At 40.1% G+C, this 17,963-nt stretch overlaps 1 protein-coding gene across 2 annotated transcripts in view; it reads right to left on the bottom strand.

Moving 5' to 3' along the window:
• Window positions 1-17,963, bottom strand: part of DUS4L (dihydrouridine synthase 4 like) — a 36,746-nt gene that overhangs the window by 14,539 nt on the left and 4,244 nt on the right. Inside the window, exons 3-8 of one of the 2 annotated variants that reach the window (XM_048945764.1) lie at window positions 16,112-16,229; window positions 14,664-14,786; window positions 13,514-13,753; window positions 6,535-6,627; window positions 3,587-3,687; window positions 1,447-1,597 (exon numbers count right to left, since the gene is read on the bottom strand). In XM_048945764.1, the coding sequence (XP_048801721.1) occupies window positions 1,447-1,597; window positions 3,587-3,687; window positions 6,535-6,627; window positions 13,514-13,753; window positions 14,664-14,786; window positions 16,112-16,229 (826 nt within the window). Of the gene's footprint in view, window positions 1-1,446; window positions 1,598-3,586; window positions 3,688-6,534; window positions 6,628-10,568; window positions 11,948-13,513; window positions 13,754-14,663; window positions 14,787-16,111; window positions 16,230-17,963 lie in introns of those variants that run through there. The other variant, XM_048945757.1, reaches the window with a different exon arrangement.

Below are 17,963 nucleotides of genomic sequence, written 5' to 3'. Positions count from 1 at the left end.
ATTTTAAGTACTTCTTTTGTCTCCCATGTTGCACTCATTTTTGTGCTGCTTTTGCAGGGGGAGCATGACAGCCTTGTCCACTTCCATTAACACAAGCAAAACAACTCTGCTAAGAAAAGTCATTTGCTCAAGCTACTATTGGAGCCATCTAAATCTTTGGGAACTACTGGCCTTTCACAAAAGCCCATCAGCATACTTCAAGCACAGAATTTTTATCCACAATTGTATCTATTAACGTCACCAGACAGGTTTTGTTCCTTGAAAGTCAGAGCATAATCCTGGGGGACCAGCTTCTAGCTCTAGTATAGGACACAGTCCAACCATTCCTCTCTTGGAGCAGAGATCACAGACATGTTTGTGCACATTTACTTAACTTTTCTGCAAGAAGGTTAAGAACATGGTGCTTTCCTATTGCTACTGTGCAAGGCTACAGGTGACTTTGCTTTTTTTTTTTTTTCCATTTGTTTGTACTCCAGTTTTGTATGATATTTTCCTTGAAGTCTCTTCATGCACAGTGCTCCTCAAACTTGTCCAGGTAACAATCAAGATAGCCACACAGGTGGGACAAGTTGATCATGGGCCTCTGAAGTTCCAGGCATTCTCTTATTCTGTGTTCCTCTTTTATATCTGCGAAGTGACAACCAACTCACTGAGAGAAAATGGCCACCATTCTTTGTTCAATGTCACCATAAAATGTAGAACTAGGAAAACTTCTGACCATTTTCCTATTCATTCACATTATCTGTTCAATTAGTCCACATCCTCTTTGTCCAGCTGAGAAGATCTGCAGGTACTCTTGGCTGCTACTGGCAGTTCAAAGCTGTCCTTTCTGTTATCCTGTGCTACTAGCTGTACTTCAAAAACCTCAGAAGGACACACGTTTAAGGTCATAATATCCTATTAGGCCAGCTGCCATAAAGTGTTTGCTTGATCTGAAGTAATATTTGAAACTCACCTTGAAAGCTAGAGAATTATCCTTTGGTTCCTACCTACAAGCTTCAGATAAAATGGTTGAAGTCAGATTCAAGTTTTGCTTCTTACCACGGCAGGTTGAAATAATACCAGCTTGCAAGATATCAAGATTGTTTTAATAGCACTTTAGTTTTTGAAGTTTATAATCTCAGTTTTAGTTGTTCAAAAAAGCAAAACACAGAGCAAAAGTATGATGAAGGAAATGAGTTTTTCCTGAAGAAATGTCTGCAAAATACATGTTTTCTTAAACATTCCAGATGTGGCTTTTCGTGTGCTGATCACACACCCCTCCGGTATTCAAACATCTGCACCTTTTTATATCCCCTGATCTCAACTGCCACATGGCCTATTTGCTCACAGTTACTTCTTTTAATTTCTTAAAATCAGCCTTTTGGTAATATTTGGGTTGCATTACTTTGTGCAATAGCTCCTGTAAGATATGTGCTATATAGAAATCCAAGGTGTTATACTTACAGCCACAGGAATAAGGAAAAACCTGAGATATAAAGGTTTCTTTGTGACCGGAAGAGTTTCATCTGAATGTGATCAATGGCATTGGCATTGACATTTGCAACCTTCTCATTCACCTGAATGGCTGAATACTTTCTAACTTCTCTAACAGCATCTGTAAACAAAAACAGATTATTCTTAGTCACATCCCTGGGTATGCATTCATGACAAAGCAAACACAGTACTACAAATATCTATTTGGACATTCTGGTCACCAAACAGTAACATCAGTTGTGTTATCCATAAAGCTTAACGATACATCTTGATAAATCACTGAAGCAATAACACATCTCCAGAGATGTGCCAAATCATTGACCAAAACACACTTGAACAGTTATTTCCAACATCTGCATCCAGACACCAGGAATCTGGCCAAAGCAACACATTGTACAAATGTTACCAGAGATGCGACAGCATCAAAAAGTCACTGCTGACAACATGAATTAAAACCCAGCCAGTGGACAAGCAGTAAAATAAAATAAAAAAAAAAAAAAAAGGAAAATGGAAGGAAAAAGATGAGACACCTTCTGAAGCATTTGCTTCACACATTTGCCAGATGAGCATACATTTTATTAACATCTGTATTAGTACTTGTTTTCTATGCTTGAACCAGCATACAAAAAAGCTTTTCTGCAACACCACCAAAACACAGGAGCTATAACAACACAGTATTGTACATAAAAAAAAACAGAGAAGGTTAAGCTACACCTCAGCCTCCTTCAATTGCCTTTTCACCAACTTTCAGCTCCATTTCATCCACTATATACTCCTTACAGTTCTCAAGATCAGCTGATACACTGTCAGCACTTCTTGAAGGATAAATCAATTACGATTTACATTCTCATAAAAACAAAATCTAACCCAATTAGGAGTTTGTATTACCATCTACAACAGTGCAGCACCTATAATCTCCCCTTACACATTAAAAAAATATACTTATGACACATCATCAGTTCTTGCAGCACACTCTGGCCAAGTGTGTTAGATTGCTGCTGCATTTTCCAAAGCAAGCAAATAAGCTCCAGAGAAAAAATACGAGTAACATCAATTATAGCTGTTTCTCTTTTAAAGTGTTCTTAAGTTTCTTTGCTTTTAAAAAGGGGGGAAAAAAGACCTGAAGTGAAATTTCAAACAACGTAGTGAATCATAGGCTAAGACCAAACAAAATACCATAATTTATGAAGATTCCAGTCCTGCATCATCTAATGCTATGGGACACACATCTTCTCACTGCTTTATCACAAATCTAGCTTTCCTCAGAAATCAGTGACCACTACCAACTCAGAAAGCAAGCTTTAATCAAAGTTTCCAATTGGAGTTCAAAGAGTAAATTAAATTCATCAGTATTTGATCTTCAGCCATTTATTGAAGTATCTACTTTGAGAGACTATGAACTATTTGCATTTCACTACTTTGGTTATTATTAGGTATATGTTGCTGCAACTTAGTCTGATTTCTTCACAGAGAGTGCACATGCATGTTTTCTGCAGCAGCAGACAGGAATTAAACAACACTTTAACTGTAAGGCAGTGGAAACAACTCCCTCCTATCCATGGGAAAGAACAATTCCTATCACAGAAATAAGTGAAACACTTCATACACAAACCAGTCAGCACAGATAGTCACGCAGACAGTCATCATTCGAGCTCCAGTTTCACTAAAGCTTTATTCCAACACAGGTTCCAACAAATGTAGTCAACGGCTGTTTTGTATCTGTGCTGAGCAGAAGTACTCAAATAGCTCAGTGCCTTGATATCTTCTTCTGGTGCATTATTTTAACACCAGCCAAGAGAAAGAGTGCCATCTACTGCAGGCTGAGCAGTTCAGCCAAACAGACATCTTGTGTAACAAACACCCTGTGTAAGAAAATGAAACCAAGCAGCAGCCTAGACCAAAGCATTTTTGCTCCTCATTTACTACATTGCACTGCCTCTGAATTCCTGACATTTAACTCAGTACAGGATCTCTCCTCTTCCATTCTAGTGGAGAATTTCTAAAGAAATTAGCTGGGTTACAGTAGGCTTGAATCTTTTCAATTAACTGCCATGAATTCCACATACTAGCTATTTTTTTCCAGTTTATTAGAGAATTACTTAACACTTACCAAGAAACAAGATGATCAGTAGAACTATTATTGTAAGGAACATTTTGTTCCAAAAGACAGCCATTTTGCTCCATAGAGGAATCATAAAAATCTTCTGCCATCTGCAAAACAACATTCTGTTATTCAAAATAATTAAACATCAGAAGACAAGTATAACAGCCTCACAGAACAGAGCCTCATTACTGATATGAGACTTAAGAAAGGTCTCTGAACATCTGTTTTAATCACCATATAACAACAAAAAACCCCAAACCAACAACTCTCCATGAATTAAGACCGCTTCTACCATCTTTCAGAAGGCTCATCTTTTATACTGATGAGTCTGAATAATTATAAAGTAGGATTGTTATTACAGTCTAACTTGCAAATGACAAAAAACTGACAAGTCACACATTTATATTTTGTCAATAACGTCTTTTGAGAGCATGAATTTGTCAGCCAGCACACGATCTCAGGCAGGAAGAACTGTAAGGGTGATGAAGACCACTTACTTTTCTTTAAACAACCGTCTCTTCAGTATCATTTTGTGGAGCAAGCCGTGGGAATCTACACTTACAGCACAAATAACTTCAAACCCCAAAAAAGTAACAACAGTTCAGCTAGTTCTCCATGCTGCAGGTTAGAATCTGATTCTGCAGGTTAGTATCAGTGCTAGTGTGCTGACTGGTGCTACAGTAAAGCAATACCTACTTATGCCATAGGGCGGTAACACAGCTATGTTAGTCACCATCTGATCAATTAGGTAGACTTCCCAACTTTTGTTAAGTTTATTTACATTTTCAAACAACTGTTAAAATTCACCCTTGAACAAAGCAGTTTTCTACCTACCGAGAATGTAATTACCCCCACTGCACTAAAAAAAAAAAATTTAAATTTTTAAAATATTTTATCATTCTGTGTGCAAAAGCCTTGTTTACGCCATTCAGTATAATCCAAACTCTCTACAGCAGACAGCTGTAGTCCACATCAACCAAAAAGCTTACTGTAATTAAGCCAAGTTACAATTCTAATGAAACCTCCTTGCAAACTCCTTACACGTGAATCTCCATGCTTCATCCCCCATGTTTCTGATGTATGTACCTTAGACCAAATATACTGCCAAGTTATACTAATGCTAAACATTACATCTCTTTACTGCAAAGCCTTCCTGTATTTTCATGCTTATTTTTCCCCCACAAGAAACATTAACATTTATTAATGCAGTACTTCCTTTGGCAGCAGAAATCACACAGATGTAATTCTTTCAAATTACAATCCTGACCACAAGTACAGTGCTACAATCAAGTGTCAGTACAGCTCTGCCTTTCTGGATACTTGCACTTTTATACTGACAATTTACTTGTTTCCGGGAACTTAGCTTGAAGCCTGAGATCTCAGGAAATCAGAACTTCAAAGAGCTGCAGTTTCATATCTCTTGCTGCGTCCGCACTACCCTTAGGACAAAATTAGCTCTCAAGGCAGCAAGACGTGTAAGGCAGAACTGCTGCCTTCTGGTACTGTCACAGCAGCTAAATCCAGCCCTTAATTCTAGAGGATTCCTGTGACAGCTTTGTTAACAAGGTAATTGACCATGTCACAAAGACATGCTACTTCATTCTTTCAGAAGCCCTTGTTTGAAAGAATAACTGAATGTTACAAACCAAACACAAAGATCTATCCCTAACACTGCAGACTATGCATTTGCTTTTCAGCTTCAAAGACCAGATCTGGGCCTCACCTATGTCGTAACAGAAACCTGTTTCAATACTGCCAACATCCCCTGCATGTGTCATCAGCCTAAACAAAGTCTTGCAGCTTGTTTCCTCACATAAGCCATTGTTGTTAACAATCTGATTACAGCTCCCATCATGCTTTTCCCCTCTTACAGGCAGTTGGACCTTAGACTCAGAAACAGAAAACGTGGGAACTCTGCAATCTGTACTGAAACACTGAACTCTTCATAAGCTGTGACACTCGCTGCAGGGAACTCAGCCATTGCCAGGACTCTCTCCCAGAGGTGTGAGTGATCACACTCTGACTCTGCACACTGCAGCGTTTTGGTTTAGGTTTTGCTCCTTAGCATGTTACAGTAAAACCTGCATTCTTCATTCTAAAAATATCTAAAGATGAAGAAAGCCAACATTTAACAGCTTACACAGCACCACAGCAGCAGCAAATCTTCTAAGCAGCTTTTTTTTTTTTTAAACTGGTATTCTGTAAAGAAACCTTAACAGTGCCTCCTGCAGAGAAGCCAGCTGTATTTCCTCAGAGGAATAAAAACAGCATTACCAAATTGGGAAAGCTACTTAGAAAAAAGGAACTGAAAAGAACTCCAAGCCAGGCCTCTGCAAATAACAGGAGCAATTAACGTATTTTGTTTCTGTTGCATTTCTTTATGTTACTACAGGCATTTACCTTAGGATTATACTTAACGTTTGTATCGCATTCCAGCAAAACTATTTTGTTCTGTATACATATACAGAGACGTTCAGTCAGCATCCCTGACCAAACCTTCAGCATCCTTGCTTTTAAACAAGCCTCTAACAGCTCAAACAAAGGCTGCTGTTGACGAGCTCCAGGTGCCCAATGTGCCTCAGCACCCACAGTGCAGCGCACAGCCCGTATCAGCACATGCAGTAACGGCTCCCCAGCTGCCCTCCTTCAGGCTGGCTGCTCCCAGAGAGCAGAGGGGACAAATCCCTCTCAGTGAAGCAAGGTGAGCAAGGCTCGTTGCGGGAAGCCCAGCTGCTGGACAGGTAAATTAAAAGCGTGTAAGACAACCCCATAAAGCTCCTTAAAACAGGCTCCGGTGCCTGGGACTCCGTGACAATTCAGGTCTCAAGCAGCATTCCGCAGCTCACACCCGTCCCGAGACTCACCAAAGCTCCACGTTTGTAACAAAAACGTAGAAGCACAAACACGGTTCGAGAAGCCCGACTGGGCCAGGCCGGCATGGCCCGAGCTCCTACCTCAGCGGGGAGATGAAGGGCAGGCACAGCACGAGCAGCACTCCCACCTCGCCGTACAGGAAGGCGGCAACCGCCGTCCACTGGACAGTCATCGTCCCGGCGGCCTGCGGGCAAAGCGGGGCTCAGGCGGGGCCCGGATGCACGCGGCGGTCACGGCTGGCGCCGCGGCTCTGGATCTCCCGCCCGAGTTCCGAACCGGGTCCCTCCGCGCCCTCCCCGCCCGGGCCGGGCCCGGCCTTCTCCACTGCGCCCTGAGGAGACGCGGCCCCGCCGGCCCTCCGTCGCCGCCCGCAGCGGAGCGGCACCCCCTCCCCGCCGCCCTCGCTCCTTCCTGCGCAGCCGGGAGGCCTCGGCCGCCCTGACCCCGTCCCCGTTCTTCCCTCCCTCCCCCGTGGCAGCCCAGCCCTCGCAACCTCCTCGGCTTCAGGGCCTGATGGCGGCGGGCCGCTCTGGAAGGGCTGGGGAGCGCGGCCTCGCCCGAGAGAGCGGGCCGGGGCAGGCAGGAAAGCGAGCGACAGAACCGCCCTTCCCGCCGGCGCTGAGGCAGAGGAGCGGACGGCGAGGCGGAGCGGCTGCCGGCGGGATGTGGGCCGGTACGGAGCTGAGTGACACGGGCGGGGCGGGGAGCGGAGGTGGTGCCGCGCGGAGTTCCTCGAAGGAACGCGGCAGCCGGGCTGTGCTCGTCCCGGTAATCCCTCAACCGCACCCCGGAGGGCTGCAGGATCCCACTGATAACTGCGTGGGGTCAGATGCGGGCAGTCAGCGTGCCCGCGGGCCCTGCGCTGCTGGACATCTACACGCTGAGAACGGTTAACATGAGCATCTTTTTACATACAACGGTTAGATGCAGACTGTTGTAGAGCCCGCTGCCCCGTGCCTCGAGCTTGTTACATCAAGGCCTTGACTTCACTGCCTGACGCACTCACAGGTTTCTGACAGTCAGCTGAAGTGTTGCCCCATGGAAGCATTGCGCTGCAGGAGAGGGTCAGGCTGGGTATCAGGAGAGGGTTCTTCATAAGAGTGTGCTCGGGCCCTGGCACAGGCTGCCCTGGGCAGTGGGCACAGCCTGAGCTGATGGAGTTCAAGAAGAGTCTGGTCAACACTCTCTTGTATGGTCTGGTTTTGGGTGGTGATGTGCACAGCCAGAAATTGGACTCTATGATATTTATAGATCCTTCCAACTTAGGATATTCTAGGATTCTCTGACTCTATAACATACAAAGATATCAACAATATCTACCAAACAAGTTTCAGACAATGTCCAGCAGGCTTGTTTGGACCTCATGAGTAAAACCACATTCCTTCAGAAAGTTCTTTTCTGCCCTGTCTTGGGTGCAGTGTTTTTCATCAGCATTGCAAGGTTCTAAGCGTGGTATGCCCCTGCACTGCTACTGGAGCAGGTTGCCCAAGGAGGTTGTGGATGCCCCATTGCTGTAGGTGTTCAAAGCCAGGCTTGTCTGGTGGCTGGCGATCCTGCACATAGCAGGGGGGTGAAACTAGGTGATCATTATGGTCCTTTTCAACCCAGGCCATTACACGATTCTATGATTTCTCAGCCATCTTAGCCACTTGCAACTCCCCTTATTTCTCCCAGATAACCTTCCCCTCATCTCTTTTCCCTGTTGTTCCCAGTCTGTAACTAATACAGATACACAGATATAATCTATACCCACATTCAGTATTTCTGATAGCCTTACTTAGCTAATCTTGGCCTTGTATGGTACTACTGAGGTAGTGACATGGCTATTGGGCACCATTAACTCAGCAAGCTCCCAGTCCCAAATGGACTCCAAACACTCTTTGGTTATTCCTGTTGTTCAGCTGTTTTTCATTAACTCCCACTTAATCACCAGTGAAATCCAGCCACCCCTCCCAGGGCTATCTGCAGCTTTTTTTAGCTTCTCACCCTGTTGCACGTCACATCCAGCAATTTCACCCTGGGCAATCAGCTCAGCTCATTTGCCTGCAGCTCCGACAGGTATCTGTCTGCTTGGGAAGGGGTTACCTGGTCTAGCTGGGCATGACCAGCCTTCTTGACACAACTATCTGAGCTCCTTTTGGGAATTCTGTCAAAAAAAATTTACATCAAAAGGACATAGGTTAAATAGCAAGAATAGTAGTAAAAATCCACAGAAGGTAAAATGGTTAGGCAGTCACTGCATCAACAGTTATCAGCAGAGCTGACTGCAGCTGCTCTCAGTCTGAGAGCTCACTTAAATTTCCCAGGTCTGTGGCTTTGGGACTGTGCCTATGTGTTAACATTTTTCCAGTTGCTGCCAAGCAATGTCTGTATGAAAAGTTACATCCCAAATAATTGTTTATCCATAGCAAATTTTGGAGAGGAATACAACCAGCGATTTCAATCTAATCTACGCTGTGAAAGCAGCCTGGGTTTTAAGAAGCATTTCTAACATGTTTTCATAAACATGTAATCAAACTCATAGATAAAACATAACCTCTTAATATATTCTGGTTATTACATTTTAGCTATTGGCCTACTGCCATTATACTTTATTGAAGCTATTAAAATGTTATTAAAGACTTTCTCTCCATTAAATCCAGAGCAGTTTCCTTTTCTGAGCTGCGTGCTAGCACTGCAGACTGCTCTCCAGTAGGCTAGCTGCATACTGACAGGACTAAACTTGCACATCCCCACTGCCAGAGAGTCTGAGTCTGCACTGGCACTCCAGGAGCTGCATAAGATCTGCGAAAGGCTCCCTCTGCAGTGGCTGCTGTGTGCTTTGACTGCTGCTGCTGAGCATTCTCACCAACCTGGAATGAGGTCTGAGGTAGCTGAGGAGAATAAGAATGGAGTAACTTTTTAAAAATTGAAAATTAGTTAGAAAACAGAAGACCTGGTGATGCTACAAATACTTTCACTAAGGAAGGAATGTATCTGCTGGCTTTAAACTGGCTCAGTTTTCCCATGTTCAAAAGACTGATAAGAAATGTAACTGCACTCTAAAGCAAAACTGGAAGTTAAATAATTAACTGCCATGGGGATATCTTTAATGTGCATTGCAAACAGTGTAGGCTGTTCAAAGTATGGCTTTAAAACTCAAATTTTGCAATTTATCCTGTGTCACAGAATCACAGAATTGTAGGGGTTGGAAGGGACCTCCAGAGATCATCGAGTCCAACCCCCTGCCAAAGCAGGTTCCCTACAGCAGGTGTCAAAGGTGTCAAAGCAACAAAATGTGTTTGGATGCTGACAAACTGACAAGGAGGCATGCAAATTAACCCACAGCCATTCATTTTACTACATAACAGGATGCTAAACTTTCATTGACTTTTATGGTACTTAATTGGCAGATCAAGCACTTCTTAATTACTAGCAATATTAACTGCAACCCAGGTCTTGTACTTCAGGCAGAAATCTCTATGATTGATATCACACAGGCACAACAACTGCTGCCTACAAAATCATCAAGTATTCAGCTCCTAAATAGGTCAAGGTATTCCAAGTCCTCAAAAATACCACTTCCCCACTAAAAAAAAAAAAAAAAAAAAAAAAAAAAAAGCAGCCTTGCTTTTCTGTTTTTGATTCTAATGAATCTCTTTTTTTCCCCCTACTCCGCATGGCGACTGATTTGCTGTATCATAAAATCTCAAGTAAATGCTAACACAGGACCTTGTTGATACTCTAAAGAATTCATTTCTTATGCAAGACAATTTCGTAGTTTTTGATTTTGAAGCAGAAGACTCAAGGCATTTTCAGAACTGAAGAGAACTGAGTACTGCACTATAGTTGGATGAACTGGAAATACAGCCCATATCAGAGGAGATGTATAAACTTCACTGTCTCAAACAGCAAACTAGACTTGATGACTCAGGTCACGCTTTTCTAACTCATTTGCATACCTAAATCAGAACATATTCTCTATGAAAAATAAATGAATCTTTTCAGTCACTGCATTAAGAATACTGCAAGACTGTAGATATCTAAACAACGGATAAGGGGAACAGCATCAAAAGCAACACCCCCTTCCCCAGGTTGTCATAATGTACACTGTAATAAACAAATTGCAATCATATACAAAAGCAAGTAATTTATTTAGAAAATTTAGAACCATTCATTTGTATATGCATGAAAGTACCAGTTAAAAAAACTAAGCAATTTCTTCTATAAATTTCTGTGTAAACATAGAAAGGAAACAAATTATTTGATTACAAATAATCGTACTGCACAGGCTTGTGAAATTTCCCTTGCAGAACAAATGCAGCTGGTGTGCAATGTTATTGTCTTGTTCTGATTTTCACTGTCTTCCTCCTATACAAAGATCCAAAGTGAAACGGCTGTCATGCTTTGATAAGCAACATGCCTGCAGAAAGGATGCAGGAGTCCTACTGAGAGAATCTGTCAGCTTTTCTTTGGCCTATAAAGTTCTGGTTTGGTAGATGACTGCATTTTGATCTTTCATAGGATTATTATGTAGTAGATAACCAATACTGTATGTGGTTACACTGAACTTTCAAGTCTTGTATGCTAGATCCATCCAGGTCTATATTTGATTTAAACTCTCTTCATTTTATTCTTTCCTTCCTTCTGTCATCTTGTATTGCAAGTTTCTTTCATTATATTAATGGTAGAATTTTTCTAAGTTATAAATCTGGAAGATTTTAGATTGCAAAAAGAACATCTAATTTAAGAGGGTACAACGCTGGGCTTCAAAGTCTCACAGTCTTTAAGCTGGAAAATTCTACTAAAAGTTAAAAGCACATCTTACATCTTACGTCTGTTAAAGCAAATATTTCTATAACTGGTCCCTCTGTATTCTTTTGGTCATACATTTTTGTTGTTATTTAGTAGTAGTAGTCCTGATTTTAGGGAGTTCCACTAGAAAAAGGCCTTAGTTTTGCTTACTCTTGTAAGTGAAAAATTTTTCTGGTGAAAAATAAATTAAATCACTGCAGTCACTTAACAGCCAATCCTCTGTACAGTAATGCAATGTAAATAGAATTACACGTTTGTGGAATGTGGAATATTTCTTCAGTTAAATATGCTGATCTAAAAACTAAAAATCTAAACTATCAGCCTACCCTCAGAATCAAGCTGTATTGAAAATATCTACACTGCGTTATGGATTTAATCAGTAAAAGCCCAAGTAGCAATATGTCAGCAATTGCAAAGAACGAGTTTGCACACAACTGAAATGCTTTCAGCTACACACACCATAATGATGACCCAGGTAATCTAGAACTGCTGAGGTACTTGATAAAATGTTAAAAACTTTCTTTTCTTGTTTTGAAGTTATCCGTTCCATCATGTACATTAAGTGGTGGTGAAAACATGTAAAAGGAGTTCCATGCTCAAGAGCAATGTCAACCCAATCCTGGATGCACTTCAAAGGTGTTTCTTCGTATCCTGCAAACATAGCTGGATTTGCTAAGAGTCCTCTAGCCACCATTACACCTTCAAATTGCAAATTAAAGCAGTGAGTTACATTATAGTTAAATTTTACATTACATCTTCTATAGCACCTACTTTATAGCATCCATTAGAACAAGAAATGAGAGAACAGGATGAGTATTATATCTATATCAAAGAAATCAGTTTACAGCCCAAGCTCCTGCACCATCTGTCAGCTCATTTAACCTGTTGACATAACCTTCCAGAAATTCTGATGCAACACACACAAAAAAAGAAGCCCTTCTTTTCTACTTTTTAAACAGCAATTCAATATTATTCTGTTTTTATCTTCTACACACATGTAAGCCTATTCTTTAACATATAATCACGATGTAAAGACACAGGAGTAGTAAAATGCTGAAGTTATTTTAGTGCAGCTCAGCTGATTCACTGACCTGGAATCATTCTTCCATTAGCAGCTCAAGTCTCAGTGATAGAGATCTCATGGCTCCTACTCTACAGAAAGTGTTTGTTTTCTGAATAAACCAATGTGTTTGCAACTATATTCCCAAATTGTCAGATAAATCCAGCCAAACTCTACTGAAATATTTCTTGAAAAAGTGATTGCTTTCCTGAACTGTAACATATGATCTGTCGCATTTAATCTCTTCCTACAAAATAGCATGACCAAAAATGAAAAAAAAATAATAACCAGGATTGTATAAAACAAAAAATATGCAGTTTCTGGTTTGTTCTTACTGTATCTTAAACCATCACGTTAGACAGTTTGACGTTTTATGCTTTACTGTCCAAGAAAGTCAAAAAGAACATCCTTTTCTGTTAATACATTTTCTTCCTGCTTTGTATCTGGGGTGAAAGCCACTGTAGCAGCATGGCAGTTTGGTGCAAATAGTTTTGTTTTTTTTAAAACACCGGCGATGTCAATAGAAACCTGCCATATGGACTCATGGTATGACACTGGCTCTGCCCTGTTAGGCTCTAACTGTAAGACTCGAAGTATGCAGATCCAGATAACTTTTTCAAGATATATATTGAACTTCAACGTTGGCTTGAAACCACAGACAGTTGAAGGAATCTATTGTAAGCAAATAACTGCAGGGCAATTTTTCACTTCCATATTTTACCACAGTAAAGGCAAGATAAATAGTGCAATGCTTCACCATGTACTTGAAAGTAAACCATTTATTTGTTAAATATCCAGCTTGTTTATCTTTCTCCCTCTATATTCTTACTATAAGAAACCCATTACCATTTGCAGAAAGCAGAGGATTTCAAGTCAAAATCTACAGCTCTATAATAAATGATCAGCTCCATGAACAGAATGGATGTCTGATCCTCCTTAAACTCCGCCACCAACTCCACTACTGAGTGATGAAAGCATAATTAAGCAAAGAGTTTGTGTAGTTTGCCTTTCAAATCTATTTGAGACTTTGACTAAAGTGCTCTGGTTCTCTGATAATTACAAGATTCCGTTTATGAGCTTATTAAGCATCTGAAATACCATAAATCATTTGTCTCCTCAGAGAAGAAGAATCAAACAACGTCCTACTTCTAGCTAAAATAAATACTCAGAAATTTAATTTGTCAATTTACTTAGAAAGTAGGATATGTTTAATCTTACCATCTGCTCCTGTCAAGTGATGAACATTTTCAGCATCTTTTAAAGTTCTGATGTCTCCATTAGCCACAACAGGTATGTGCATGCTTTCTTTAATTACTTTAATTGCATCATAATGTACTGGCTGATGTCTTTCTTCTATATTTCTCCCGTGTACTGTAATCCATGAAACTCCAGTTGCTTCAGCTTTTTTACACAGGTCTACTGTTTTTTTTAAGTCTTCGTGTATCCTAAAATTCCGAGGAATTAAAACATTAGCTAGCAAGCTACCTGAACTGTATAAAAGCCCTCCATGAAGAGGAGTCACCAGAGATTTCTATAAATACTTGTTAAAAAAAAAAAAAAGGACTACTAATGTGGGAAGGTAAATATATTTAATATATATTTAATAAAGATGTATAATTTATTGAAATCACTATTTATCATTTCCCAGTTACATACCATCTCTGAAGCATGTGTGGTAAATTTTACAGAGATGAAGCAAGGGTACCCAAGATTCTACATTAATTGTCATTACTTTGCATAACTGTGGAAAAAAAATCCAATTTATAACAGTTCTCCTTTTCTGAGAGACTGCAAGCAGAGTTGAAACTTAACCAACAATATGCAAAAGCACCATGGGATGAGAAGATAAATAGTGGCTGAAATGTCAGAAAGTAAAACAGATCAACCGTTTATACAAGTTCAGAAAGTGATGAAGGGAGGAAGAACATGTTCTTACAGCAGCTGTGTGGACTGGTTCCCAGATCTGTTATCTGTCTTTTATAGACAGCAGCAGGTTACGAGTAAGTCCACATAATTATAGGTTACGTATTGCTTTTATTTCATGGAATTCTAAACCTTTTAACTTGAACTACCATGTCTTCTGGATTGCAATAAAATTCTGGCGTCCACTCTGGTATCTGGGCAAGCAGTCAAAGACTGAGCTTGTTCTACCATCTGAGGCTGGTAACCTGCTCCAGATTTGCTTACCACCTGGAGTCAAAACATCCCAGTAGTCATCACATTTAAGGAACTTAGAATAATTCGTACTATTGCATTAATTACATATATTGTAGTGTAACTATTACACAAACATCTTTCTTTTGAAAAACATTAAAAGGCTTTTTCCACGTTCTGCAAAGAGTATGTTAGCCATACCTTATTTTAATAGACACTGAAAATCCAGGATTGTCGATCTGATTCCGTACATGTCTCACCATATCTTGAACCAGCTCCGGTTTATTTATTAAGCAGGCACCATAACCTTCTGCCATTGCCCATCTTTGAAAGGAAAAATAACGTTTGTATTCTACAATTGAAAAATGCAGATCAATTTCAGTTAAATGTATCAGTTTCTTATAGCCTTTAGAATGTGTGGCTGAGTAAGCAGAGATAATAAAGGCTGTAGTTTGATGTAGTTGATGTTTGTGGTGTGACACCAGCTTTTAGATCCTGATTCAGTTTCTGCTTTACTGTTATAATTTTGGACAAATAACGAATCTGTTTAATTTTCTATCCGCAAAACAGGCTTACAAGGAAGATAAACATTGAATTAACAATGGCTTAGATCATACATAAAAGAAATAGCTTGATATTTCCCCTCAATTGGGTCATGGCTTTCTTCTGAACAGAAAATTACTTTGTGTTGGAAAGGAACACAATTGAAGTGGAATAAGAATCTGATTTCAGTAATATTATCTTTTCCTTCAAATGACAACAATTACTTAGGATTGGCAGGAGATAACCTTTTGCTTTCACTGAACAGCAGCATTCTTTTCTTTAAAGAATTTTTCTTATACAGGTAGATACACACAGCTCTACTATGCTGAAATCAATATGCAAAAGATTTGGAAGTCTCCAATGTCTCCAGAACTGTTTTCTCAGATACTGTAATTTTAAGTCAAGATAACTAATTAGAATAGACAAATTAAGTACGTGCACCATGATATTATCTCCTGCTGTCCCACATTTATTTTTGAGAGATTTACTTAGAAAAAGATTGCCTGACAAAAGTACAATAAATGGTTCTCAACTGAAGCAGTTAGTGAGAATCTTCATTTGTGCATTATTATTCTGCCAAAACAAAATTTTTAAACTATCACTAATTCACTGTATTTCCAAACCTAATAAAAGATGGAGGGAATTCAGCTAAGCACTTCATGAGTAATATAATCTGTATAATTACATTTTAGAGACTGTTCTTCACTTGCATAAGCTGGAGACAGCAGGAACGTGGCTCATTATTTTGGAATTGCCATGCTATTTCTCAAAACACTGGATTATTTGCAGCAAAGTTCTGGAAGAAGTCAAATGCTACAGCTGCTAAATCACAGAGATGGACACTTCATTTCTGAGCTGACCTTCAGTATCTCAGAAATTAAAAGAGGCAAGACAGCAAAGACACCTGGTGACCATGGGCATCTCTGAACATTCAGAACAGCATCTTACCACACACACATTTCACTCTGACAGGTTAAAAAGCTATTTCAATCTCAATCTTTTTTTTTTTTTTTAATTAAGACAGAAATGAGTATGAAAATGAAGGCCAGCATCCTTTATTCTCAAATTAATTTAATCATACTTAACCATTTTTTTCCAATCTTTACCTCTGAGGACAGCCACAGTTCAGGTCTATTCCATCTGCGAAAGGACAGACGAGAAGGGCAGCGTCACATAAAACTTGTGCTTCCTTAGCAGCAAACTGAACAATCAATGGATTGTCACCTGCTCCAATGAAAAGATATTTAGAGGTTGAAAAAAAGAAAAAAAAAATCTAATTTTTGAATGTTTCATTACTTAAATGTGTTTAACTTTCTTAAAAATGTCAACAGATACATATTTGCTTACAACTGTCAAAATCAACAGGTTGTTTAAAAGCAGCATTCTTAATTCAGACTATTCACAAACTAATAATGGGAAAAAAATTCTACAGTTATTGTTTCTTTGTATTGTATGTTTTCTTGGATCCAGAACACTTCAACATTAAAACCAAATTGAATAAGAACATCACTAGTGCCACCATACCTTCAACATAAACAATCTATCTGTTCTCTATTAGGTTATTTTCCCCATGACAGCACCATTATTAAAATAAAATCTTAAAGGTAAGCTGCACTGTCATAATCTCACCAGTTGCTGTACTGAACTCCAAGAAGTATGTACAGAACCAAATGTGCTCGATGGCTCCATTCCCGATAGTGATTTTTTCAGCTATTTTACAGGGTGGTACCACAGGAAGGCTGTAGGGGAGGAGCCCCAGGTGTTCTCAGAGTGACACCACTTTGATAGACAGTTACCAGGTGTTCTCAGAGTGACACCACTTTGATAGACAGTTAAGTCACAGGCAGGAGCTGGGTGTTTCTTCCCTTAATTTAACCCAGGTTTCAGCCCCTCCTGGAAGAGCCCAAAGCAACACCCTAGAAATGGTCAGGTCACAGGAGGGGCCCAGTGCCCTTTGCTTTGATTTGACTGGTGTCTGGTGTCTCAATCCATCTTGGAATCCAGCTACAAACATGGCTGAAGGGCTGTCCTTGCCCTTCTCACTGCTGCATCCCTCCTTTGTTCTGTGCCCCCTTGTCAACACGCTTGATGTGGGACCAGAACTGGTGATCTCCTTTTCTTTCTTTAAGCTCTAACCCAGAACTTACTTGAATTTCCTATAAAACTGCACAGATAGAATTGCGGGAGAGCCAACGCATGCAGGATAACTGTTTTATGGGTATCTCCTATTATAGTTTATGTCTTTTCCTCTTATGCACAGACCTTGGGCGTTGTTTCACCTTGATCAAACCAGAAGGATTTGCAAATCTAGACACCCCTCCCTTCCCAGGCAGGATATGATACAGGAACTCTGTTGTAACTGACTACAACACTGCCAGAGCCTTGCCAGAGGCCTCCTCATGCTATGTCATTGCCTGTGCATAGGCTGATGCAAACTTTCTCATCACTCACCACTGTGCTACATCAACTCTCAAACTCTTCCTTTTGACTATAGCTGGAGCTGTGAGAAGTCTCCCTTCTCTACATAGGATTTTAAAGATTATTTATTTTTAACTTATTGAAATAAATCTCCTGTTTACATGAAAATCTTTATGAAACCAGAACAATGTGCTGAAAGTATGATTACTTGCTTGTCTTGCTGAAAACACCTACTCCAACGATGCCTGCAACACACTGGATATTTTCTGGAGCTGCTAAAAAGCACTTCCTGCTGAAGAGAATTACACTTCAAACATGATCTGTTCCACAGTTGTATCAGGCTGCTTACAGACTGCTGTGTTTTGCTATAGCTGTGTATGACACATAATCATTAACAAAGATTTCTAGTGTCCTTGTTTCTAACTAATGTAGTAATCTATGGTGAAAATACAGCAACAATGAGGGAAGAAAAGATGTCTTACAGGAATAACATTACTAAGCAAACCAAAGGGAGGCTCTAAGAGAAAAAGAAAAAAAAGG

The sequence above is a fragment of the Lagopus muta genome, chromosome 1, assembly GCF_023343835.1.
Source record: "Lagopus muta isolate bLagMut1 chromosome 1, bLagMut1 primary, whole genome shotgun sequence".
NCBI classification, from domain to species: Eukaryota; Metazoa; Chordata; class Aves; order Galliformes; family Phasianidae; genus Lagopus; species Lagopus muta.
Note: the sequence above shows the minus strand (reverse complement) of the source record. Positions and strands in the feature narration are given on the sequence as shown.